Source organism: Cyprinus carpio, chromosome A10, assembly GCF_018340385.1.
Source record: "Cyprinus carpio isolate SPL01 chromosome A10, ASM1834038v1, whole genome shotgun sequence".
NCBI lineage: Eukaryota > Metazoa > Chordata > Actinopteri > Cypriniformes > Cyprinidae > Cyprinus > Cyprinus carpio.
The window spans coordinates 16512693-16539380 of record NC_056581.1 but is presented as its reverse complement, the minus strand read 5'-3'; the positions used below and the strand labels follow the sequence as shown (position 1 = coordinate 16539380).

The following is a 26688-nucleotide window of genomic DNA, read 5'->3' as shown; positions in this document are numbered from 1 at the left end:
TGTCTACATATGAGGGTCCTTGACTGCCATTTAAAGAGTTTCCATAGGGTTAAGACTTCAACACACCACCATTAAACACAGTCAAGGTGTTTTCACACTTGAAATAGCTCTGTTCTAATAGGGTTATGAGCAACAAATTTCTATATTGCGTAAAACAGGTTGCATCACTTCCGGTTCAGGTCTTTTGTATGTGCGTCATTAAATATGGAGCTGTTTAACTCAAGATGCCTCCAAAAGAGATACGTGATTGTTGTCCATTAAATATGCAGTTTGGTATCTAAAAGTTTTTTATTTTTCTGCGTCTCACTAACATTTGAACATTAAAATTGAATAAACCCTTAACCCTGGGTTAACATTTTCATTTGCATATTTGCCGTGTCTGCATCACTGATTGGACGAATGCAGCACGAGAACTGTTTATATAAAGGCACATTCTCATAGGGCATTATTTATTCCAGACTGTACTATCTAAGTTTTTCCAGAATTGACTTTTCATACTATAAATGAAAGAACAAAACAGTTTCTTCTTCCTCCCAAATGAAAGCACTTTTCACTCTGTGCTTAACCCCGGTTTATTGTCGTTCTAATTCCCACTTTTAACCCTGGGTAAAGCTATGTTTCACATTTTGGAAGCATGATTAACACCACTTTTTACCCAGGGTTATGAAACCATGCATTGCAGTGCAAAATATACACAGTGTGAAACTATAGGGCTTTTTTTCAAACTTGAAATAGTTAACCCTAGGTCATTCTAAACCCCGGGTAAATAGAATCCTGGGTTATCTTGTTTCACGTTTTCATAAAAAGCCATTTCACACTGTACATTCCTAAACCTGGGTTAAAGTCCTTATTTGCATATTTGCGGTGTCAGTGTTACTGATTGGAGGAACGCAGCAAGCGACGTGTTTACATAATGTCTCTAGCATTGTGCATCCACATATTATATATTGCAGACTGTACAGTCAAGTTCTCCAGAATGGATGTTTCGGACTATAAAGGTAAGAATGAAATGGTCTCTTCTTCATTTCAGTTCACGTGTTTTACTTTACGTCACATGTCACTCCATCGGTGAATAGCCTTTTTTTAACCCTGCAAATACAGCCCCTTTATCTGGGTTTAAGGAAGGTGTTTTATTGCTGTATGTTCTTATTTCCTCTTTGTTGACCAATTAGATGTACGACCTGTCAACAGAATATAGGATAAGTCTGATTCACATGAGATTACACAGAACTGGTCTGTATCGTTTACCGCTCTGTCAACAGCTTGGTCCTTCATGTTTACTGGGGGACAAATCTGTGTCAAAGGTCACAGGACCCTCTGTTGACCTGTTGAACAGATGGAAGCTTTTAGTTTCCCAGGCTGTCAGGGATCCCTCTCCAAGTGTGGGAAAGACTTGAGTCTTCACATTACATCATGGCTCTTAAACACACACACACACACATTTTACCAGCCTAAGGAAGGAAGCATTATGCTTTTGCGAGGCACTGAACCTAGTAAATGAATTATAATAAATGAAAAGTTATAAAATAAATTGGTGATATAGATTAAAATTCAATGGCAAAACTAAAAGTGCTGTACATTTGTAAAATTGATTTCTCCTATATTTAGTCAGTATGTGTGGAGGCTTCACTTGTAATTGTAATTTTTAAATGATAATTAGAAATATGTTTCATTTATTTAAGCCAGTATGGCCAGTATAATAATATTATGATAAATCTACCTATTTCCATCAGCGTTTTGTAAGTCTTCAATTTAAATTTGACCTTTGAACGCTAACGGTGACCTCTGACCCGGAGAGAGCAGACCTGTCCCAGCTCTGAAGGATGGAATTGATAAGATCATTTATTGAATTACATAAAACGAAGAGTGGGAAAGGTAAAAATGGATCCATCATCTCAGTCATGGCCATTGTTTTAGTAGGATGACAGGACTTTGCCTGAAAGGGTCTTTGTCTTGAGCTATTATGGTCATCCAATGATAATTGATCTGAATAGAATCAATTACTGGGTGAAATTGTTCCAGAATCTTTATACTCATAAACGAATGGGGCTTTGTGCTCCAGATTTCTTTGCAAAAGAATATATGATTTACCTTTTACATCTGAATGACAGAGTTTGTGCTGTTAAATATGGGGAAATTAAAATACTGTCTTTGGAAATGACATATGTAGTGTCCATATTTCACCCCCGTGGACCATGCAATAGGTGAGCAATTTAAATGCATTATTATTTTTAGCATGTCTCTAACAGTTGTGCTTAAATGCATGTTGGTGCTTTTAAATAATGTATCAAGTTCACGAGTTTGAATAGAGTTTTGCTGCCATCTGCTGTTGAGGCCTGGACTTTTATGCAAGTTTCAGGTTCAAGGAAAGTGTATTTTAGATTATGTAATTGGTCATTGTGTCTTTAAGATTTTTCACCATTTAGTAACATTTTAGCTTTTTAATTACTATTTCTCCTATTTGTGACTGGTGTAAGGCTCTTTGACCCCTCTCTTTTGGACATGTCCGAAACGTTACGTTATATATGTGATGTATTTGAGTGGTTTTCTGACATATATTTGTGTGCATGATTACATTAAAATGTAAACTTAAAAAACTTGAAAATTAAATGTGTGTGTGTGTACATATAATTACATTAAAATTGCCTTGGCAACTAACTGAAATAAACTGAAGTACCAAAATTACTAAAAATGGATATTTAAATCCTAAAAACTAATGAAAATGCTGAAAACATATAACACAATTACTAAATCTTAAACTAAAATTAAAACTAAACTGAAGAAAATAATAAAAATATGAATAAATGCTATAATAGTATGTAAATAATACTAAAATAACATCGGTCATGACAGCTACTGTTCTTGTTTTCTTCAGCTGAATTATTTTATATTTTGTAGTATTTTGCATCAGGCATATTTACAAGCATAAGAGAATCATAAGAAAACTAAACAAAAAATTTCAGAATCATATAACCTCATCATGTTCTCTTGATTCTCACATTGTATTTATGTTTACATTCTACATTTCTGCATTTAGCTTACAAAAGAATACGATTTACATTGTACTTGTACAGTGCATTATGCAAACATATTAAAGAACATAAGATTTAGTCTGTTCTGTCAAAGTCTAAAGCAACGTTTGTTTTCTGTCTGTAGATATCAGTTTAAATTAAAGTATGCTGTTTAGAAGATGCAATATGCAATAACCACCTTTAACAGACAGGTGACAGTGAAGAGCAATGTAAGAAACTATGAAAGCCCCGTGCTTGAAATGATGAGATTCTACAAAACACTAAAACTTACATGAAAATATAATTTAATAATACAGCCATCTATGGGGGGAAAAATTATAATATCAACAACAAAAATTTTTAGCTTAGCTCTAAAAGCTTGCTACATCAGTCTAAAATCGTTTTCTTTTAAATCTAATGAGTGATTTCATTCATGTTCATTAATTTAACATAGTTTAACTTTTGTATTGGATGTCAACAACGCAGGAGCCGGTTTCTTTCTATTTACTTCCAGCTTCTTTTGTTTCACTATGATATTGTATTCACATTTGAATTTCATGTTGTTGTTTTTTCACACCACTATGTGGTATTTTATCCTATCATAATGTAGGTATAATATATTAAAAGTCACTTGTTCATTAGTAAAACATTAGTCTGTGAAGACATGTTACTTTTAACAATACACCAGAGACTGTAGTATAGGAAGGCGGAAGAAGGGAGCAGCAGTCTTATCGATTGCGCATGCGCAGTCCGGTTGTTTTTCCACCAAACGGAGGTATTAAAGCAGAGCCAGAGCCAGAACGCAGAGATACAGCTGCATCTTCACATGCAGTTACAGCAAAACTCAATGATCAACAGACAAGTATAGCACTGAACCTGCCTGCAGCCTTTCTGCACGGCAAAAACCTTAGATGATTCATACAACACATCTGACAGATGACTCGCTCTTTTTATTTTAAATATCTTACAGCTTAGTAAGATTTCCACCATGGTGCTCGGAAAGGTGAAAAACTTCTTTGTCAGCTACGACTGTCTCAATGACAGCAATGTCCCTGTGTTTGCCAGTGGGGACTTTGTCTCAGGTCGGGTGATCATTGAAGTTACCGGAGAAATTCGCGTGAAATCTTTGAACATTCACGCCAAGGGACTGGCGAAAGTTCGCTGGACTGAATCACGCAATGCTGGATCCAACACTGCCTACACACAGAATTTCACTGATGAAGTGGAGTATTTAAACCACAGAGACGTCCTTATTGGACATGATCGAGGTAAGGAGCATTTTCATCCGGCACTTTTTATTTATTAAAGATGTTTGTTGGACTGCAATGACAGATGCTCCTTAGGTTACATTGTGTCTTTTGTTTGCTTGCTTGTCTATTCTGTCCATATCCACTTTTAGTTTTTACTCTGTGAACGGTTTAATCCATTGGGAATAGGTAGAAAAAAAAAGAAAAATAAAAGATTTCTTTATGAACCCTTATGCAGATGATGCTTGGTTGAAACGTCTTCCTTGCTCTTAAAGAGTTTTAGTAATATAATTAAGAAATAAACATCTTGAATTAGATATTTAATTCTTTTAAAAGTATCCTAGCAAGATATATGTTTAAATGAAGTGTTTATTAAGGCACAAGAGCTTATAAACAAGCCCTTCCGTCCAAAACAACCAGTTAATCGTTCACTTTATGTTTTCTTCGATATCTGTAATTAGCGATTTTCGTATCCGTAAATCACTTTGTAATCATATCGCGACATGTGTTTTTTTTTTATTATACGTTACAGTTTCTTTCATAGACTATTCTCGTAAGTTTGTAGCCTTTGTTCGAAGCGGTTTAAACCTGTTCAGAAACTGGTGGCGAGGTGGGGGTTGTGCGGACCGAGCCTCTGCTCGCTGATTGGTTGAAGTCAATCCTATTTCTTCGCTGATTGGTGGAAGTGCTCGTGTGCCTCCCGGTGATATCATATCTTTGCCCAAGTGTCAAGACTGCGACGCAACTTATTCGCAACAATGCAGGACTGATTGAAAGTTTATTAAAATTGTTATATTTTCATTCTTCACCTTATGCATCATTCTGCATTTTTTGGAAGTGTTTGGGCCAAGTCAATTGTAATAGAAAAACTACAACAGCAAGAAAAACAAATAAATGTGGTTCCTATGCCACTGGTTAGCATGAGTTATGTCAACTGTAAAAGATTTGGTCACCATAAATGTAACGTTTATATTCTGCAATGTAATATTTTGAGGTATGTTTTTTTTTTTTTTTTGGTGCGTTGTCAAACTGAATTAAGTGTACTCTGTAACAACCATTAAAGTAGTGGAGTTTGAATGGAGTTTTAATGATGTATTTTCTACTAATAAAGTAAGTCAAATTGTATTTATTTGCGTCTTGCGTATTTTTTAAACGTGTCTTTCATTTTCTCTTACACCTAAACCATGCTGCAGTACACATGTGGCTTCCTTATGGAGGCGTATTCAAGATAAAAACACTCCGGCTCAGCCAATCAGGAACCGCCTAGTAATATATGCATGAGGAAATCCGGCTGAGAGAGGCTGCTCGCGCCGGTTCAGTCTGGTCCTCTCTAGCTCTTGGCTGCCTTTTGAGTGACATGCTCATAGTTATTTACAGCAGGCTGTGGAACTGCTGAGGTGGCAATAAAAAGAACAGAGACAGTAAATGTATATTTAAAAATAAAAATGAATGAAAACAACTGCTTCAACATGTTAATGACAAATTATTTCTGTTTTTATTATGACCATAGTTATTTACCCCAGTGAAACTGCTGAGGTGGAAGTGAAAAAATGAACAAAAACTGTATAATATCAGGAAATACACCAAAAACAATAACTGTTAATAAAAATTAGTATATTTAAGACTAAATATTCCTATATTCCATTGATTCTTTTTAAAGAGCATTACATTGTAACTAGTATTTTGTTTGTATGTGCATAGATTTAAGGTTTTAGTGATGTGACAAGGTCTAAATGGTCACCCTTTTTTATTTTGAGAAGCATAAAATATGCCAAATTATGGACTGTTTGCGGTTCTATTCCCACTTTAATAAGGGTTCGAAAATTTTTTATTTTTATTTATTTTTTGCTGACATTGTTTTAAAATCTTGTGTTCTCCCATGCATTGAAACATTAAGACATTGTGGGTTGTATCTCTGTCTTTGTCTTGTGTTTAGGGGTCTTGAGGAATATTACAGGTATGGTATATTGGTATATCGAATTTTATTCTCCTTTGTTTTAGATGATGACAGCTGCGATGAGGGCTTCACCATTCTTCACTCAGGGCGACACGAGTTCCCCTTCAGCTTCGAACTGCCCCAGACGTAAGTAACTCTCTTGCCTGGTTATACACATATATAATGTATCAACTGAAATACTTACATTATTTTTTCATGCCTTTTTCCAGACCTTTGGCGACATCCTTTGAAGGTAAACACGGCAGCGTACGGTACTGGGTGAAGGCAGAGCTTCATAGGCCATGGCTCCTGCCCATGAAAACCAAGAAGGAGTTCACGGTCTTTGAGCACATTGACATCAACACTCCATTGTTACTGGTAAGAGAAAAGCATTTGAAGCCTAATCACCTTACAATGTAAAACTGAATGTTTGTTTGAGCTGTGGTATGATTTTAGAGGTTCATATTGTCCTTTTTTCATCTATAGTCTCCTCAGGCTGGCACAAAGGAGAAAACCCTTTGCTGTTGGTTCTGCACCTCAGGGCCTGTATCACTAAGTGCCAAAATCGAGAGGAAGGGCTACACTCCAGGTGAGATGATAAACCTGCTTGTTGATGGACAGTTAACCACTTATATGAAAGTGTTGTTTGATTTTGCCATTTGTTCAGATTGAGTCAATTCGGTTGGTTGTGTTTACAGGAGAGTCTATCCAGATCGTCGCAGAGATTGAAAACTGCTCTTCCCGTGTGGTCGTGCCAAAGGCAGCCATCTACCAAACCCAAACCTTCTTTGCCAAAGGGAAGGTCAAGGAGATCAAACAACTCGTAGCTAACCTCAGAGGAGATCCTCTACCCTCTGGCAAGACCGAGACTTGGGACGGCAAGATGCTGAAGATCCCGCCCATATCACCTTCCATTCTGGACTGCAGCATCATCCATGTGGAATATTCACTCATGGTGAGTCTACAATACTTTTGATTCATGAAAAGGTGAAGTGCTTGCCAATATCGGCCATGCAACTAACCTCTTGCTTCTCAACAGGTCTATGTGGATATCCCTCGAGCTGTCAACTTGACCCTGAACCTGCCCCTGGTGATCGGGACCATTCCTTTCCACTCCTTTGGCAGTCGCACCTCTTCCGTCAGCAGTCAGTGCAGCATGGCTATGAGCTGGTTGGGATTGCCTGAGAGACCTGAAGGTATGACACAAATCCTAAACTTGTTACCAGGCCCTTTAGATTATGGGTACTCAATCCTGCTCCTTGAGGACCACCTTCTTTCAGAGTTTACTTTCCAGAGTCTCCAATAAATCCAAAGGCAGATCTCCAGGAGTAGGACTGATCCCCATTGATTAAGATACCAAAGATGCTTTCATGTCTGTTCGACATGAAACAATCAGCATAGAAGTCTTTTTTGGTCTAATTGTTGGCTTTGTCCTCAACTCTTGTAGCTCCACCAAGCTACTCTGAAATCGTCAGCGATGAGGAGCGACAGAACAACTTGGAGCTCCCAGCTGTGAGAGATGAGATTGAAGGACCACTTTATGCTTACATCCATGAGTTCCGCTTCCAGCCTCCGCCCCTGTATTCTGAGGTACATTGAGTTCCCAGACCTTGTAGTTTGTATCTTGCTTATGCGAATTTGAATTTCTATATTCTGAAACCTCATTCTTCTCCCTTGATAGGTTGATCCCCATCCTGAGCAGCTGTGCGACTCCATGGACAGGAGACCAGATACCTGTCCACCCCGCTGAAGGAGTGACCACACCTGACCAGTGCTGTCAGGGATCTCTTATCTCTACAACCTCAACTGGGGTTTGTTCTTTCTCCATAAGGAGGCATGAGCGTCCATCTTGTAGACGCAGATGGATATCCACCAGGAAACACTCCCAATCCAGGTCGAGTCCAGCTCAGTGGCCCCTAAAATCCACTGAAGATCTTGAGTGATTCCCTTCCCACTCCATCCTTGGTGAAAGGAGTACAGACAAGATTTGTCGGAGTAAAACTGTGCCCTTGACACCAAAGTGGACTAAACGTAACACCAATAAGTGCGAGAATGGTCTCCAAACATCTCCAGCCTTGATTTGGATGTGATTCTTCACTTATTTGAATGATTAGACCGAATCATCTTGTCAATTTATGGGGGATCATTGTACTAATGCATCCACTCCCAACAGAATAACGACAGACTTTCTTTTTGTCAACTGTTTGTCGTTTCTCAACTTAGAAGAAGTGGCTTTACCACATTGATTTTCTTGAAACGTTTTAAGAACGTTGAAAACTGTAGATGTGGATACACCAAGACCTGCTGCAAAGCATTATGGGTAGGATTCTGAAATGCCACGTTGCCTTTCTGCTAGAAAGAAACTGCGAGAGCATCAACCTGAACATGGCACTGATTCAAGTGGCAAAAGAAAAGAGACCATTGATGGCGAATGAAGAGGATACTCATCAAGATTCCTGAAGACATTCCTGAATCAATCCTCCCACTCTCACTGTTACGAGATTCGCAGAGAACCACACACCAAAACTCGTTTAGAACCTCGTACTATATGTACAACTAAGAGCTAACTAGACTCTTGTTTTAATTTTTTTTTGTACTCCTTGACTGTGGCCTATTGGCATAGGCCTTTTTTTGTTTAATGACGATTAGCACTTTCCATCAATTGCATTCAAAGTGTATACCGAAGCTTGGCTAATATAATGCACAAGTTTGATAAACATATGCTCTGATGTTTATATGTGATTTTAGGCATGTTTGTTTACATAAATGTGATGTTAACAGACAAACTAGAGTCACTAGTTCCGTGTTTAGACTAATGAAACAATCTTTGTGGCCTTGGCACAAAAACCATGTTTGTTTTTAATTACCGTTTATGGCTGATTTTGTGCGCTGTGCTGACATATACCTATTAAAAAAGGGACTATGTACTTTTTGTGAACTGTATGTATCCTTACCTTGATGTTTGTGTTGGGTCATGGTAAAAATCATTGCCGTTTTGTTTTGTCTATTGAGTGTTTTACTTCAGATACTACAAGAACATTCTCAAACATGCACTTACAGGGAAACAAAGAACCCTCATAGAGAGTGAACATAAAATGCATACTGCATATAGGAAGTGACGTTACTCTTCAGTCAGGCTGGTCCAGAGCTAATTAAACTGGCTTCCATTTTTTCCATTTCAGGGGTTGATGGGTGTAATGGGTATTAAGCTACTCCCAAGTTGAACGGTGCAATATCCACTGTGTGTTTTCAGTTTGTTTCCACATAGTTTTGTATTCTTGGCTTGTTTCTAACTTTTGTACCATTTTGTAGGTTGTCTGTATGTTTGTCTGTTTTTGCTCCAGTCTGTTTAAATAAATATGCCATTTTATACAAAAACTAAAGTTTAATTTTTCTTTTATTATTTTTTGGAATTGAATTGTACTCTCAACATATGTCAAGAACATCAATTTACACCAGAGAACATGACATATTTTGGCAAACACAGGTGTACGTGTTCCTACATGCCTAATGCCCATGTCAAAAGTACAAAAAAGATCCAGAGACGGTGGTTACATCATGTGCTCTGCCGTGTCTAGAATTGTGACCCAGGTCTTTGAAACATGATGGGATTAAATGTAAAACTACACAAAGCGCAAATAGACAGACGGGTGTTACATATCCTGAGGCGAGATCTTTAACCAGTTCGCTGTGTTGACAGACTTCATTGTGGAACTTTTTACCACCAGCATTTACATTATGTTTGCATTCAGTTTGTACAACCTCCAAAGTATAACATTTGTGAATGTATTTATTTGATTCTACTTCAGTACAGTCAGTTGGCTTCATAGGCATCAACTTCCTTTCAGAGGAAACGTCTTTTCCTGACCGTCCTCTTGGCATTCCAGCAGACAGGCCATCTAAGGACCAGATGCTGACGGAACACAAGGAGGTCGTTGTCTGTGCGCACACAGGCCTCATGTGCGCTAGGAACGCTTCATATTTTCCGCTCCTCTTCCCAGGCTCAAAAGGAGCAGATGTTTGCTTCCAAGAGCTGTAAGTGGACCACTAACCTACTTTCCCTTCGCTGGTCAGGGATAAATCTGGATCTCTTCAGCTCGTTCGAGCTCATTGCTGTAAATGAAGTGTAAAATGCTCAAGTTTACAGCTGGAAATGTCAATTAAATTCAGATATACATCAAAGAATTAATCACTAGGATTACATAGAGTTTTAAATAAATTAATTTTAGTACACATTTGCATATGTGAGTATACAGTATATGTAGGCGACACAATGGGAACTAGGTGTTTGAAACGAACATCCAAACAAGAGCAAGAAAATAAACCGTTTTCTGCAACTGGACTTTATTGGACTTGGCTACATACCTCATAATCGGTGAAAAGTTTGGAATATTTCCAAGAGGTAGTGTATCACATGTTTTCCACAAAACATTTTCAGCATTCATAATAATGAGAAATGTTTCTTGAGCAGCTAATCATCATATTAGAATGATTTCTGAAGGATCATGTGACTGAAGACTGGAGTAATGATACTGAAAATTCAGTTTGGACATCACTGGAATAAATTACGTTCTAAAATATATTCAAATAGAAAAAGTTATTTTAAATTGTAAAAATATTTCATAATATTCCTATTTTTTACTGTATTTTTGAGCAAATAAATGCAGCCTTGGTGACCATAAGAGACAAAAACGTTTAAAAAAATCTTAATTACCTAAAAACTTTTGACAATTTGTGTGACAATTAGCCCTGGTCTCTACTATAATATAGTCAACATGTCAATCCGATGCATAAATTGGCATAAAATCTTCTTCTTTGCAAAACATAAGGAGAGAAGTGTTTCTTAACGGAAAGCAATGATGATATAACAGCTTCGCCCTGGGCTTATTTTGACAAGTCTCGGGTGTCTCCAGATATGTTCTATAGGTACTTTATAGGTGATGAACTTGAAAAGGCCTGTGACAGGCTGTGTGTGTGGTAGGTGTTTACAGCACTGCAGGATTAACCTGTGGAAAACAATTAGCCTGCGTCATCTGCGCTCAGTGTGCAGGGTTTAACCCGCCATACAAACTTATGAAAGAGACAGTGAAGAGAACATATGCCAAAGTCTAGACAAGCAGACAAAAGAATGTCAGTTTTGAATGTTTGGATATCTTCCAAGAATGATTTTCTTGGTCTGTCGGTGAGCTGAACCACAAAGTCAGGAATTTCAGCTGAAAAGTAGCTACAAAGAAGCCCTAAAACAAATATAATGCATCTATGATATTGCAGTCTTTTTCACAGAAGTGTGTGAAGCTTCTTTCCCCTTACATAATGTCATGGATCTAAATATGCATGGAGGACACTTTCATAACTGTAACTTTATGCCAGAAGCGGCGGGACATGTTTCTAAGAAGGGACGTGCTCTGCGAGTCAGGGATTGTCAGTCAGTGACTGTGCTGCCAGAGGGGTCAGTAGTGACACGCAACACACCCCGACTTTCAGCTGAGTCAGTGTAACCAGTGGTCAGCAATGCAAGCTCCGCCCCCTTTTACAGACATTCTGAAATGCCATTGGTGGAGGATTGCCAGATCGGCTCCTGATTGGCTGCCACCTTCACAAAGTTTCTAGAGGGATTACACGCACACATATAACATTATGAGTTTATGACTATAGAAATATAAAATAAATATATTTTTAATTATTATATTAATTTTATCACATTTATAATATCCGTTGTCCGTGATCCATCAAAATAAATTCATTTTATGGGCTGCAAGCCACCAAAATCCAACAGTAGCATAAATGTAAAACTGATTTAAAATCTTATATTTTAATTTAGTCCTTTGTCATAAATAAATAATATAAATAAGCAAAATAATAATAATATAATAAAGTTAAAAAAAAAAAAACTGCAACAAGTAAAGTAAAGACTTGTCAAGTTCTCATATCCGAGCTTTCAAAATGATTAAACATTAAGCAGCAAAATAAGCAAATACAACAATAATTATTTGTTTTTGGCAGCTTTGACTTCAAGCACACCATGCAAATGAGTCATGTTTGTATGTAATGCAGTGACACTGCGTGCAAGTCTCACTCGCTTGCTTGCAGTTGTTGATACAAGGGCGGCCACTGTGCCAGTGATAAACAAGAACTGGTTTGGACTGGTCAGCCTAAGCGGCAACGTAATAGCTCTGCGTGTGCGCTTGCTTCTCGACATACATACTTGGGAGTGTTGAAATATTTTATCAGGGCACATTCAGCCCTGGGCTGTGAAGTGGAGTTCACAGGGAGTGCGGGCCGTACTATCCGTGTCCACAGCTCTCTCTCGCTCTGGCCAGTTCAATCCGGCTGCCATTGACTTTTACAGGAGCTTATTTTAACCTGATCCGTCCATTCAGCCAACCCAAATGGCTCATGTCTGCTTTGATGGTGTATCTTTGCTGTTTTCCCCTAAAAACAGTAATATAATGGTACCATCTATCTATCTATCTATCTATCTATCTATCTATCTATCTATCTATCTATCTATCTATCTATCTATCTATCTATCTATCTATGTTATTTTCAAATTGTATAAACACATTCAAACTTTCTTTGTCTAGTTTGTTCATGTTGACCTGTGTGGTTAACCAAATTTGATTGATATTTTTAATAATGGTAATTTAAGTGAACACATCCTCTGAGAATTACACCTGATTGTTTTAGAAAAGGTTATGTAATGCTGATTAATTTTGTATTGTGCACAGCAATTACTGGTATGCCAACATACACATGAAACAATGATGATTTATGATCTAAATGTCACGTAACCCAGCAATGTGTCAATATATCACACACATGTCCTGCCAAACATCAACCAAAACTGAGGGGTCCCGAAGTTATAAAAAATGATAGATGAAACCACCTATCATTAGTGTCCTGACTAATGTGACACTTGGATATGATTGCAATGTGGCAGCAACATTTCTGCTGCATCTGTAGTTGCAGAGGCTGCACTAATGTGTGAGTGAGATACCAGATGTCCACCGTTCAGCTTAGACTGAATACAGCATACAGCAGTAGTCACTGTAATCCAGACAGCAGACATATGTCAAAAAGCTGCAGGCTTCAGATACATTTCAGACTTTGCAAACAGTCACTGCAGAGAGTTGATGACAGCTTGTGGTTTGGCCGCAGAACAGAACGCTTCCAAACCAGCTCTCAGATGCCTTTTAACATGCCTCTTAAATGTGAATGATGAGTTTGTGTCAAACAAACTCTAACAGACAAACAGCAAGACAGATAGAGATACGTTAAATACATCTATAGCTCTTTTGCACACAAGGTGAAGGGGAAGTGAATTGCATAGGGTGGAAGGGAACGGAAACCTCCGACAACCACAGGTCCATGAGAAAAGAGCCCACAAAGGTGTGATGGAAGCTTGAATCTGAAACACCTTGGATGGGTTCATGTAGCACCGGCCTGTGACATGTTACACTTCAGTATGACCCATCTGAAAACACGCCACTGCAGGATATGACAGACAGGATAGTTACAAGATGGTATTTGTTGCAGTCAATAGCTGACATGTCAAGTTTGAGTGATAAAGATGCCCTAGGGTTATTTGAAATTAATATTGAACTCAAACTAGCACATTCAGAAGAAATTATAAGAGAAAAACATAATTGCACGTACTTACACCGTATTGTACCCAGTAGTGAACAGAATAGCTAAATAACAAAAGTTAGTGTTTAATTTATATTTATTATATCAGCTGATTCATTAATCAAATAATGAAAACATAAAAATGTGATAAAAGCAATATATTGAACTGCTAACATTCAAAAACAACCAGAATTCACCAAAGCAAAAATGATTGCGTCACATTCTTTAGAACAGACCTAAGAAATGAGGATATGACTACAATTAGTTATGAAATAATTTGTGATAACAGATTAAAGATTTTTTTTTTTTTTTTTTCAGTTCTTGGAAATTACATGATTCTTTTGAACAAGTATTTTGAATTAGACCTAGCCCACAAACAGGTCAAAAATAGAAATGTGAAATTTCTTTGTTTCAGTGGGTTGTAACAAATACACAAGCCTTCTAAAGTTTGGGGTCAGTTAGATTATTATTATTTAAGGAAATTATTGTATTCAGCAAAGACACATTAGAAGTGAGCAAAAGTGACAGTAAATACATTTATAATGTTGGAAAAGATATTTTAATTTCAAATAAATACTGTTCTTTTGAACTTTATATACATTAAATAATCCTGAAATAAATATTAAAGCAACTGTATGTAGTTTTATGTATTTATGCGACTTTGGAGCCCCCTACAGTGAGTGGAATTCACTTTTGGAACTATACCACTGTCTGACTGATCCACACTCCGGAACAGAAGGGGGCAGTAATGCACTAATAAGATGGATGCCAACCGCCGTTAAAAAAATAAGTCGTCGCTGCCATAAAGCAATCCAATCATTTTAGCAAACTTACAGACCTTCAGAACAGACATTTGGGAAGCAAACAGAAGCTATTTGCGTACCCATCAGAATGATTTTGTGACTGATATTTAGGTAAGGTATGTACTGTTTCTTTAAGCAGCACAACTGCTTTTAACTTTGATATTAAAAAGAAATGTTTCTTGACCTCAAATCAGCGTATTAGAATGATTTCTGAAGGATCATGTGACTCTAAAGACTGGAGTAATGATGCTAAAAAATTTGGCTTTGCCATCATAGGAATAAATTACACTTTAAAGTCTTTTCGATTAGAAAACAGTTTAAACTATAATAATATTCTACAATATTACTGTTTTTACTGTATTTTCGATCAAATAAATGCAGGCTTGCTGAGCAAGGCTATAAGCCAAGATGGCTTTGAGGTCAAAACCAGTTCCACCGACTGGTGCTTTTAAAGCTGCTGGTTTTAACTGGATTGTCCAGCAAGGACTCTGCTTGGGAGGAGTTGAGAATATCTTAACACAGATAGTGAGGAAAAAAACCCCATCTCCTTCCTCTCCGATGCTCTCATATCTTAAAACAGGAAATGACACGAGTCGGCACATGTCACAAGAACAAACTTTCTGTCTTAGATATGATTGAGGCCTACAGCTCCTTATGCTCTTCGCTGAGCATGAGAGATCGTTTCAAAATAACAAAGCGCAGCCTCATTCACACAGTGGTGCTGCATGCAAACAGAGGCGCCAGTGACGCACTTCACCGAGACAATGATCTCCACACGGCGGGAAAGGGAAGGAATTGCCTGTGAAAATGCTGTGCTAGCACTGCTGCCTACATGGAAAGTTTAAACAAATGAAAGACTAAAGAAAGTGCAGTTTCATTAGTGTGAATGCTTATTTATGTGGTTCTCTCCAGAGAGAGCTGGAGCTTCAGTAAGATGTCTGTAAGAAATCAGTCTTCTGTGAGAAATTAATACTAAAGTGTAGTTACAGTTTCACATTGAGTGGATCTTATTCAGACAGGCCTTATAGACAATTTCAGTGTGTGTTTTTCTTGCAAATATTTGGTAAAAAATACAGAGCAAATGAACCTTGACAAACACAGTAACTAAAGCTAATTTTAAACTGAAACATATGTTTGCCTAATACAAAAATTAAAGGAAACGTTCACCCAAAAATTTAAATTTGCTGAAAATGTATACTCTCAGACCATTCAAGATGTAGATGATTTTGTTTCTTCATCAGAACAGATTTGGAGAAATAGCATTCCATCACATGCTCACCAATGAATCCTCTGCAGTGAATGGGTGCCGTCAGAATGAAACTCCAAACAGCTGATAAAAACATCACAATAAACCACAAGTAATTCAGACAACTCCAGTCCATAATTTTTCCTATAATTTGTCAGTTGATTTTGATATGAGTGGACAAACATGTTATTGTGACTCATATTTTGGCCAGAAGCAATAGCTTAAAGTTAAAACATTTTACTGATGGATTTGTTTCTTACAAACACGCAACTTTTCACTTTACAAGACATTAACTGATGGACTGGAGTGGCGTGGATTACTTGTGGATTATTGTGATGTTATTATCAGCTGTTTGGACTCTCATTCTGACGGCACCCATTCACTCCGGAGGATCCATTGGTAAGCAAGTGATGGAATGCTATTTCTCCAAATCTGTTCTAATGAAGAAACAAACTCATCTACATCCTTTATAGCATGAGGGTGAGCACATTTTCATCCAATTTAAATTTTTGGGTGATCTATTTCTTTCAAGACTCCATTTACTAATGCACTGTGTTGCCTTTATTGTGGTTTTGTCTGAGCATGTGGTAAAAGCTCCCATTAAAGACACATCACACACTTATTTTACTGATGACTGAGGGCTGCTACCTGCAGATTTCTTAAATGCCTGACTTGGTTCAGTCAACAGTGTTATGCACTGAATCATGAGGCCGTGAGGGCAGCTGGTGGTTGTGGATTGGATGTCAGAGCGGGTGATAATCTTCTTTGGCTATCTCTGATTTTATGTACCTCTGTGTGTTCTCAATCCTGTTGTTGTCCTTTAACTGCACATTTTACCTGCACTCTGATGGCACAACCTCCTGAAGATGTTTATGTTTTCTCGAAAACAGCTCTGCATGATTGAAATGCAGCAGGTGTTAAAGATGCTGTAAGCAATTTAAGCAATTTTGCAGATGCAACCACATGCCCACACTTTACACAGACATGTAAGCAAAACCAACTTTTTTTTTTTTAGTATATATAGGTCATTGTGATTGCTCATAATACCAGGTTCAGTAATATCTTCAGTATCCTTTACTTGTTCCCACAAGTAATACAAGTAATATCTTCAGTATCCTTAGTATCCTTTCCTTGTTCCCACAAGAAAAAGTGAAAGAAGTCAAATATTTTTTCTCTTGTATACCTTCTCATGAACCAGATGCCCTGAAGTATACCTGCACTGCTGATCTCAGCACTCATACTTAAAAACATACCAGCAGCAACAGAAAGTGAAAGCGGTTGTTCCTCTTTTGCAGCAGGAGTAATCGAGAGAACATATTGTTCTGCTGTGAAGCAGCGGGCAGGTGTTACGTGCACAGAGCCAGGCGGGATGGGGGGAGGAGGAGGGTTCAGCTTCACACCTGTGTGAATGACACAAAGCAGAGCAGGTTTATTTCAGGGCAAAAAAACAAACCGACTCGAACCAGATATCCTATCACCGAGCATCAGCTCCTTTCTCACATCACACAGAATTTGTGTACTCTCACAAGATAACAATACGTCAGAGATGTACATGCACCTGCACTCATGCCAGGAGATGCTTGCTTGAATATGTTTTTTTTAGCATTATTTTTTATTTATTTATACAGAACATGTGTATTGAGGGTATAATTTGTAACCTTTAAGCAACCCAGCTAAGAAACAGATGTTCTGAGAACATTTTCCTAAAGTTCCTATTAAGTAATTAAAGGGTCAAAGACGAAAAGGGGTTTTCAAGCATCAAAACAATAAAGTGTTTATGCAGCTTTATTTTTTTTCCCTGCATTAGAATGTGTCCTGTTTAAGTTTTTTTTCTGAGCATAATATAATGACTATCATACAAATTTAATTTGATTTACAGAAAAAAAACCTGTCATTCAATTATATTCCAGAATCATAATGGCATTAAAAGACTCTATTTTAGGATCACAGTGCAGGCCCAAAATACTAATTGTCATTTTAAATCTTTACCAATATTTGCACTATCCTTCAAACCACTAGGTTTTATCCATTTGTCAGCAATACGTTTTTAATCATTGAAAATTTAATAAAATTTAGTTTGATCAAATATTATTTTATATATTTTAATAAGTACAATAAGTACAGTATAAGTATGTTGTATGGATCAAATGTTTCAGCACTCAGCGATATTATTTCTCGGAGGAAGGATGAGTGCCGAAATGTTTTATCATATCTGCTTTTTGTATAATAATAATAAAAAAAAATCTACAAATCATCAAGAAGTACACAAGTGAGTGTGGATCCTGCATTTTTCATTTGAAGTCATAACGATTTTTGTTGATCTATGCACCCAAGTATCATTTTATCATTTTTATTTACATAAATACACACTCAATGACGATGGAACATTATTTCATTATTTCTTTGACTCTAGACATTATTTCTGAATGTGCTCTGAATGTTCAAAACTTGCAATTTAAAAAAAATTAATAAATGTTGTTTTTTCTCTTTGTTATGCAAATGTTAAGGCAATATTCATTCAGTTACTTTTGAATGTCCTCTGAACATTCTGAAACAAGTAGTACAATTTTAAAAATGTTAGATGAATGTCCAACTGAAATGTTTTAGAAGAAAAACATTCTATGAATGATGAATGAATAATGTTTTTGTGCAAACGTTATTAAGACCGGATAACTTTGCATGAATATTCTGTTAACATAAATGGAAGAATGTTTGTTCATAACTTTGAGAAAACATTGTCAGAAGTTCTGATTTGCTTCCCTGTTTGCAGGGAAGTCTTTTGCGTGGAGGCATAAAACTTCTGATGTTCACCTTTTTGAGGTGGGGTTGTTCCATTCTGTTATGGGATGACCTTTTTGTGCCAGTTACTGAGCTGTTCTCTGTCTGGCAATCATCTTACCCTTTTTTCCCCTCATCCAAATATGCTTTTAATGTCTTTAATCACTCCTAAATAATTATCTGACAAGCAACCAAAGGTCGAGGCCATGACTGGTGCATCAGTATTTTGCTTTGTATATAAACACACTCATTTTGCACAAATGCAGTCAGTTGCACATAAATGCAGTTTTCACCATCCTGAGCTATCACAGAAGACCGGTCAGATGGCACCAGAATAACTGGTCTGTTTTTCTTGGCTTTGGGAGAGATTGGCCAGAGCCCAGGATCTCCTGTGGCGTCATGATTTGGAATTGTGTACACACAACATCTGCCTTTCCTTCTTTCTCAGCGAGAAAACAAGCGAGAAGCCACATGAGCGCATGTGGTCTTTAACCTTCTGCCACAAGAAAAACATCTCCACATGATTATCACTGCAGCGGCCCTGTGAAGTCACACGTCCCTCTGATGTCTGGATAAATACGCCTTCTGAAGGAGCTTTTATGTGACCTCACATAAAGTGTTTATAAAAAACAAAAAAAAAAATATCAGTTTAAATGTATATTAGACATTAAAATTAGACATTAAAATACCTCACGCACCATCACCTGCACGGTTGCATCACACATTGTCTTCTTTATCCAATGAGAATGCAGCAGCATTGAGGGGGCGTGTCTAGAATCACGCCACCACTGAGCTGACAGAACAGGTATTTGGGGAGGAGCTCAAGCAGTGTAAGATGTACTGTACTTACTGTAACTCAGTTTTTCCACCACGTAACACAATGAATCAGTAGGATAGACTAATAATAGTCCTTTTAAGTACTTGACAACCATTAATTACATCTTAAATTGAACAACGAACAAAAATCATATATTTAAACAGTTTGTTATTAGATTTAATCTGAATAAAATAATCACTATATTTATTTTAAAATGTAATAATTTGGAAGATGGTTTTATCCAAAGACTCTTTATTATAAATAATATGTTTTTTTTAATCATAGATAGATAAATAGATATAGTAATCGAATGTATTGAAATATAATTATAAAATATTATATATTAATATAATATTAAATATTATATATTTTATATATTATTAAATGTGTATGCATACTGTATATTAATAATTATAATAATTTAATATTATATTATTATATATATTCCAGGACATATACAATATAGTTTAATCTCTTTCTACAGGACAAATCAACCTTTCTAACTAAAGCATCTGTGTAACACAATTCTATAACCTTTACAATAGGCAGATTAAGAAGCTGTCAGAGTTTTGTCAGTGACTTCCTCTATCTCAGAGCAGTACGTAGTATAATTACCTCTTACAATAGTAACTTTGAAACCTCTGAAGGCTGTCTTCCCTAAATTAATCACACAAATGACAATAAAAAACCCCCACCCACCCTCAACAGTGTTGAAGGCAGCACCCATCTGCCGGTCTAAACTAGATAACTCCAGCCTCAGCAGCATCGCAGTAGTTCCTCATCTGCTTTTGTTCAGAATGAGCCAATCGAAGCCAGTCATACCTCCCCCACAGATGCATTACAAAGCAGCGCACAGCAACACTCTATAAAACAGTTTTAGGAAAAGTAAAACATAGTAGTGAGCTTCAAATGACAGGAGGAACACATCTATACTCAGAAGATATTTTAAATTATATATATATATATATATATATATATATATATATATATATATATATATATATATATATATATATATATATATATATATATATATATATATATATATATATATATATATAGGAAGAGAGGGCCCTGGTAATCATGGGGGCCCATCAGGACTGCCTATGCATAGGGCCCGGGATCTTGTGCAGCGCCCCTGTATAGTTATATAGTTATAGTTATTTTAGTTAGTACACAACATCACAACTGTCTAGCGAAACACAAGCTAGTCCAGATGTTCCAGGCATTCGAGGGTCCTGAGACTGTCACAAGTAGGCTAATGAAATGAATGGACTGTCACATGACCAGCACCATCCAATAGGAACAGTCTTGCTTCATGGGATACACAGACTCTGCTCTACAAAACTCAGGCAGTGGTCTGTCCCCGTGTGCACTAGTACTATCATAACTCAGACGTTATGCTTTCTTTTTCGAGATCATGAGAAATCATGTACTTTCCGAAACCTCTTCCTTGAGTCGGCGTGCATGCAAGAGATCAGCTTGAGATCATGAAAATTGTGCAAAAGCTGAGTTGCCAGCAACCGCTCACACCTCGTATGAGTAATGATTAGTGAGTCTGTGAACAATTCTGTTGTTTTTTAATAGGACACCTATCAACAGTCAACGGTTGCCCAGAGGTAATCTTTGTTGTCACGGTAACAGACTGTTCAGTTCCAAGTGCTCTAAATAAAATGAGCAAGTTCAGCCAAAACATGAAAACATGTGCTGCTGCATTCCACGTTAATGATGAAATCCTGAAAGTGTGTTTTGCATGTTTTTTTTTCTTTCTTTTTTTTTATTTTCTTTTTGTATGGGCACTTTTTGCAAGTAAGCATGGTTCCATGGTGGATTTGTTTTTCCTGGGTCAAAAAGCCAAAAAAGTACACAAGTATGCACAAGCATGGAGTCAGTATGTCAGATTAAGTAATTCTTTACCCTATGAGTTTTTCTATTAAATTGATTAGTACAGCTCATGCACTTCACAAGATTAATCTGTTCAACTTTAAGTTTCAGTCTATTACGGTGTTGTTGCGTGACCTTAAGACCTTTCAAGCTCAAACCCAGACCCCCTCTTGAGACCAGACAAAAACATTTTGTGCTCATCAGAGGAAGTCGTTAGGGAGCCACCCATTTTACTTCCCTAAACATGATGCTGTGAGGATTTTGCCACCAGTCATGATAATACAGCGAGAGAATACTAATATTCTATATTAAATTAATTACATTGCGCTGTGAATGTGACAAAACCATGTGCAAAGTTTTAAAGAGTTTCTTTCACTTTTTGTTGCAGTTCAAGTTAGAAAGGATGGTGGCGGCGTGGTGTAGGGCGTCCTCTATTGGTGGTTGACTGTAATCACCAAATTGAGGATTAAAAACTTATTTTGGTTTTGTTAACAATTTGCTGTTTAAATATTATCAATAATAATGATATTTATTAATAGCAACAGAAAGTAAAAAATTAATAAAAGGCACTCTTATGTCACCAGAGTTTTGATTACTTCAATACTGAATCAATTTCAATATTTATTGCTATGTATGACGATCGGTAAATCGATTTAAATTTTTATCATCAGTTTATTTTGCATTTACATTTATAAAACTACTACTACTTCTACTACTACTAATACTACTACTACAATAATAATAATAATAATAATACAGCCATCATAATTTAATTGATATACATATTAGATAAACTGTCATATACAATCTCTTTATTTTGTATTAGTTATATTTTATATATATATATATATATATATATATATATATATATATATATATATATATATATATATATATATATATATATATATATATACACACACGCACGCACACATGTAAATCAGCACACACACACACACACACACAGACACACACACATATATATATATATATATATATATATTATAAAATTATATCAATTTATAATTGACAATAGATTATATATAATATTTAAGTAATATTTGTTCAATATTATTAACCACACATCATTAATAAATGCTCCCATCAATTAAGACCGCCCATTCCTGGCCCAGCCCGCCAATCAAACAGGCTCAAATGCAGGTCGGTTTCCAAACAACCAATCACCAATAACGTTATCCTGACGCTCAGACATTCACAGCCAATCGGAAACGTTTCCTCGACAATCAACTAGCAACGCGCTGTTTTGTGTTTTCGGGTATTAGCTGATTAGCTCGACTGGAGAAGCCGAACTGTAATCTCGTTGGTCTGGTTTGGGTTTCAATATCAGTTATTTATTGCCAAACTGCAAAAATGAGCCTGTCTCTAAGGTAATTATGGTGTGTGGTCGATAAAGATTTTATTTAGAGACCAGCTGTTGGTGTGTGTAGCATTACTAGCCGGTGCATGTGAACTGTTGACACTGTAATTTTTATTATTAAGTAAAATAATAAATCAGTAAAATAATAACACGTATTATAAATAGATTAAAAACTATAACTCATATTGCCTTCCAAAGAAGAGCAACACGTATTTACTTAATTATTTTGCTATAAAAACCTGCAGTTTTGTGTATCATATGCATGTTCTGTGGGACCTCAAAATGTTGTCAAGGGAGACAGATAGCGTGCGCGTGCGTGTGTGTGTGATTGAATGAATGGTATCTGAACTAATGGAAGATCAGAATGAAGGTGACTGATTTCCATACATGTGCTTGAAGGACTGACCTAACTGTTGATAAGAATAAAAGGAAGAAGAGGAGAGAACTTACTGAGGAGCAGAAGGATGAAATCAAGGAAGCGTTCGAGCTCTTCGACACAGACAAGGATAAAGAAATTGATTATCACGAATTAAAGGTAAAGATCGCATTTTACAAACAGAACACACATGTGCAGTGACGATTCATCAGTTTAAAAGTTCAAATCTTGAAGGAATAATTGACCCCAAAAATGAAAATTTGCTGAAATATGTACTCGCCCTCAGGCCCCACAAGAATTTAATCTTAAATCCAAATCTTAGTCCAAAACTTGTATCACTTGCAGTTAACTGTAATACAACATTATTTATAAATAAGCAAAAAAGTTCTATGAATAATTATATAAATAATTAATTAAAATATTTTAACTTGCATATTTAGTCTTATTTTTTAGTTAAAATCGTTAATTTGTTTTATTTACAATTATTTATGAATAACTGTAAGACTAATTAAAGAGGATGATAAAGCACAGTTTCTCAAAACAATTAAACATTATTTAATATTGTTAGGGTTGTAGTGACTTTGTGTTCTTCTTATGGGAAGGTTAACTGTAAACTGTAACATCCTGTATTAATTTTGTTCAGTAAACAATTGAAAATGAATCGTAGTAGCTCAAAAATACGGATATTTAAAATCTGTGTTCCAGGTGGCGATGAGAGCTCTGGGTTTTGAGGTGAAGAAAGTAGACGTGTTAAAGATCCTGAAGGACTATGACAGAGAAGGAACTGGGAAAATAACTTTGGAAGATTTCAAAGAAGTGGGTAAGTTGAGTTCGGTACTCACTTATAGGTCTAGACAATAGCTATGTTTCCACCAACATATTTTTATGTGAATTTTGGGATGATGAAAACGTCAAGATGTGAAGACATAGATAAGAAAACATGTCAATAAACTACGATGGAAACACATTTACCTAATATATTCCTTGATACGCAACAAAAAACTCAGTCTGCATTCAGTCTGTCACCAAAATAATTTGGTATAATTATCTACCAGATGAATAACAAATGCTGTCATGTTTTTCATCTGCACGCTCTGAGGTGCAAATAATTTATTACGTAGGAATAAAAGAGCCACAAGATGAATAATTTATGCTGACTTTGCGCCAGTTTCCCAGGAAGTGACGATTTTGTTATTTTGAACACATGCAATGGAAACGGTGATTTATTTGCAATATTTAAATTTTCCGCATAAGTTAAATATGCAACTTTGGATGGAAACATCTGCTTATCAGATATGATTTTGCTGAAATCAGGAGCAGATTCCATGTTAGCTTGAAGTTCATTAACTTTTGTAAACCAAGTGATATCATTTTCTTAAAGTGACGGACATGATATTGGAGCGAGACCCAAAAGAGGAAATTCTGAAGGCGTTTAAACTTTTCGATGATGATGAAACGGGAAAGATAAGCCTGAGAAACCTGCGGCGTGTCGCTCGTGAACTGGGCGAAGACATGAGTGACGAAGACCTGCGAGCCATGATTGATGAATTTGACACGGATGGGGACGGAGAGAGTAAGTTGCTGCATTTTTATCTAGGGAGAGGGAAAAAAGTGCTATTTTTATTGCCTCTGATGAATGGAAGTAATTACTGTGCTTTTCCCAGTTGGCCCAGAGTGCTTTTCTCAATTAAGGCACAGCAAATTAATGTATTGCAGCCAACAAAAATGGGAACAGTGGAAATGAAGGCTGAGTTGAAAGCTGTTTGTGTGTCCTTTGGCGTTGTGAAGAGCTATATGTAATTTAATCAGCAAAATATTAATAATTGTCTGTGCTGGGAGTAAGTAGGTTAAAAGCAAAGTGAATTTAAGTGATCACATTTGTTCTTTGACTCTTTCAGTTAATCAAGAGGAGTTCATCTCCATCATGACCGGCGACTCGTGAGCAGCTGTGACTCAAAGAAAATGTGTGCTGAAGATTTGGCTGCACATACACTGTGAAGAGCCAATCGATCTGACAGACTGACTTTATTCATGAGCAGTAAACCACATTTCCGATGTATGGAACGGTAGGTGCGATGGGTGCTGAAATTCTGGACAGACGCTTGAACTGAACTGGACGTGAAGGACAAATGACATTTTAGGTCATGAATAGGTTGGTTAGATTTTTATTGGGATACTTTGTATTTTATCATTGCAAATGTGTTATGTCTTGAGTATTAATAGTTTGTGTTGTAGTTGTGCATTTTGCATTTGAAATAACATTCCAAAGTACTATTTATTGTAAATACACAGTAAAAAAAAAAAAAAAAACATTATTTCCGTTTGTCTCTTTGACTAAAGCGCAGCGTCATCATCACAGCCATGTTATTTTTCATGGAGAGCATGGGATAAAACAATGCTAAATGCATATATTATATTAAATTATACTGCGATTGCATATTAATTTAGCTGATCCATTTCTAAACTGATTCCAGGCAATGCAGCTAATTTTTTCAGAAATAGTATAGGATAGCAGTTTTTTTTTTTTTATGTTAAGTTGACGTTGCAGTATTATTATTATTATTATTATTATTATTATTATTATTATTATATGTATAATATTATAAAAACTAATATAATTATATTTAGAGTAAATTAATTAATAATATATTGAATTTCACATAAAAGCAATGTATATGTGATTTAACTTTTTAAAAATTTTATTATTCCTTTTTTCTTCCATTCTTTTGTTGGTTTAAAAGGGGATTTTTTTCAGTCTTGGCCAATAGAGGGAGACATTATTCAAAGAAAAGTTCTGCCTTTGTATTCACTGGGTTTTCAAAAAGACTGCAGTTGGATTTTATTATAGTCTGGGGAAAAGAGAGATTTCTGTTCAAAAAGACCAAAACTTTTAACACTCCAAAAATTATAGTCCTTAATAATACACCTTAACAAAAAAATTAGTATGAATATAATACCATCAAAGTCAAGGAAACTCAAAAAAACAAAAAAAATTCACATCTGTGGCAGATTTTGTGTGACGCAAACTCTTTTTCAAAAAAATCTCTTTCAAAGAGTTGCTCAGGTTCATTGGAAAAGTTTGACATCTATAAAAGTTTAGATCCTGGGCCAGATGTCTGCCTGTGTGGAATCGATTCAGCTGTCAAAACGATGTGACGGTGAGATGACAGGAAGGCTTTAAATGGCTGAATGTGTTGAGCATCACCTCTTATAACGCTATCCAAGATGAAACATGTGACCGCAGCTCTGCAGAGGCTGACATCGATGACTCCAGCCGTATCTGTGCTGCTGTGACGATAATTTGGTCAGTGTGTCTCTGTCTTGAAGCAGAGGTGGCACCGCATGAGGTAATGACAATCACCTACACACAACATCAGCACAGAAATGGTTGTCATGGATACGGTTCAGCAGATCACTATAAAACCATGTGTGGTAACCTGCTGCATTTAACCAACAAATCAGGCCAAAGAGATGAGCAATGTTTGATTAATGCCAGATCAAACAGATCAAATAAGCATGATTTTTTTTTTTCCCGCACATGACAGTGTTATCTATATAAAAGAGGGGAAAAATATTTTTTTAATAA

General features: G+C 36.4%; 2 protein-coding genes across 2 annotated transcripts; both read left to right on the top strand.

Moving 5' to 3' along the window:
* The first annotated feature begins 3807 nt into the window (after positions 1-3807).
* LOC109059701 (arrestin domain-containing protein 3-like) lies at positions 3808-9572 on the top strand. Its single transcript, XM_042765442.1, has 8 exons — positions 3808-4279; positions 6260-6341; positions 6425-6572; positions 6681-6783; positions 6893-7149; positions 7234-7390; positions 7642-7784; positions 7876-9572. Exons 1-8 carry the CDS (start codon positions 4000-4002, stop codon positions 7942-7944), a joined length of 1239 nt encoding a protein of 412 aa, XP_042621376.1. The 5' UTR covers positions 3808-3999; the 3' UTR covers positions 7945-9572.
* A 12987-nt stretch (positions 9573-22559) lies between these two features.
* Positions 22560-25060, top strand: LOC109059700 (centrin-3). The gene is made up of 5 exons (XM_019076872.2): positions 22560-22736; positions 23126-23261; positions 23808-23922; positions 24484-24675; positions 25001-25060. The coding sequence occupies exons 1-5, from the start codon at positions 22720-22722 to the stop codon at positions 25042-25044; spliced, it is 504 nt and encodes a 167-aa protein (XP_018932417.1). The 5' UTR covers positions 22560-22719; the 3' UTR covers positions 25045-25060.
* Positions 25061-26688: the final 1628 nt, after the last annotated feature.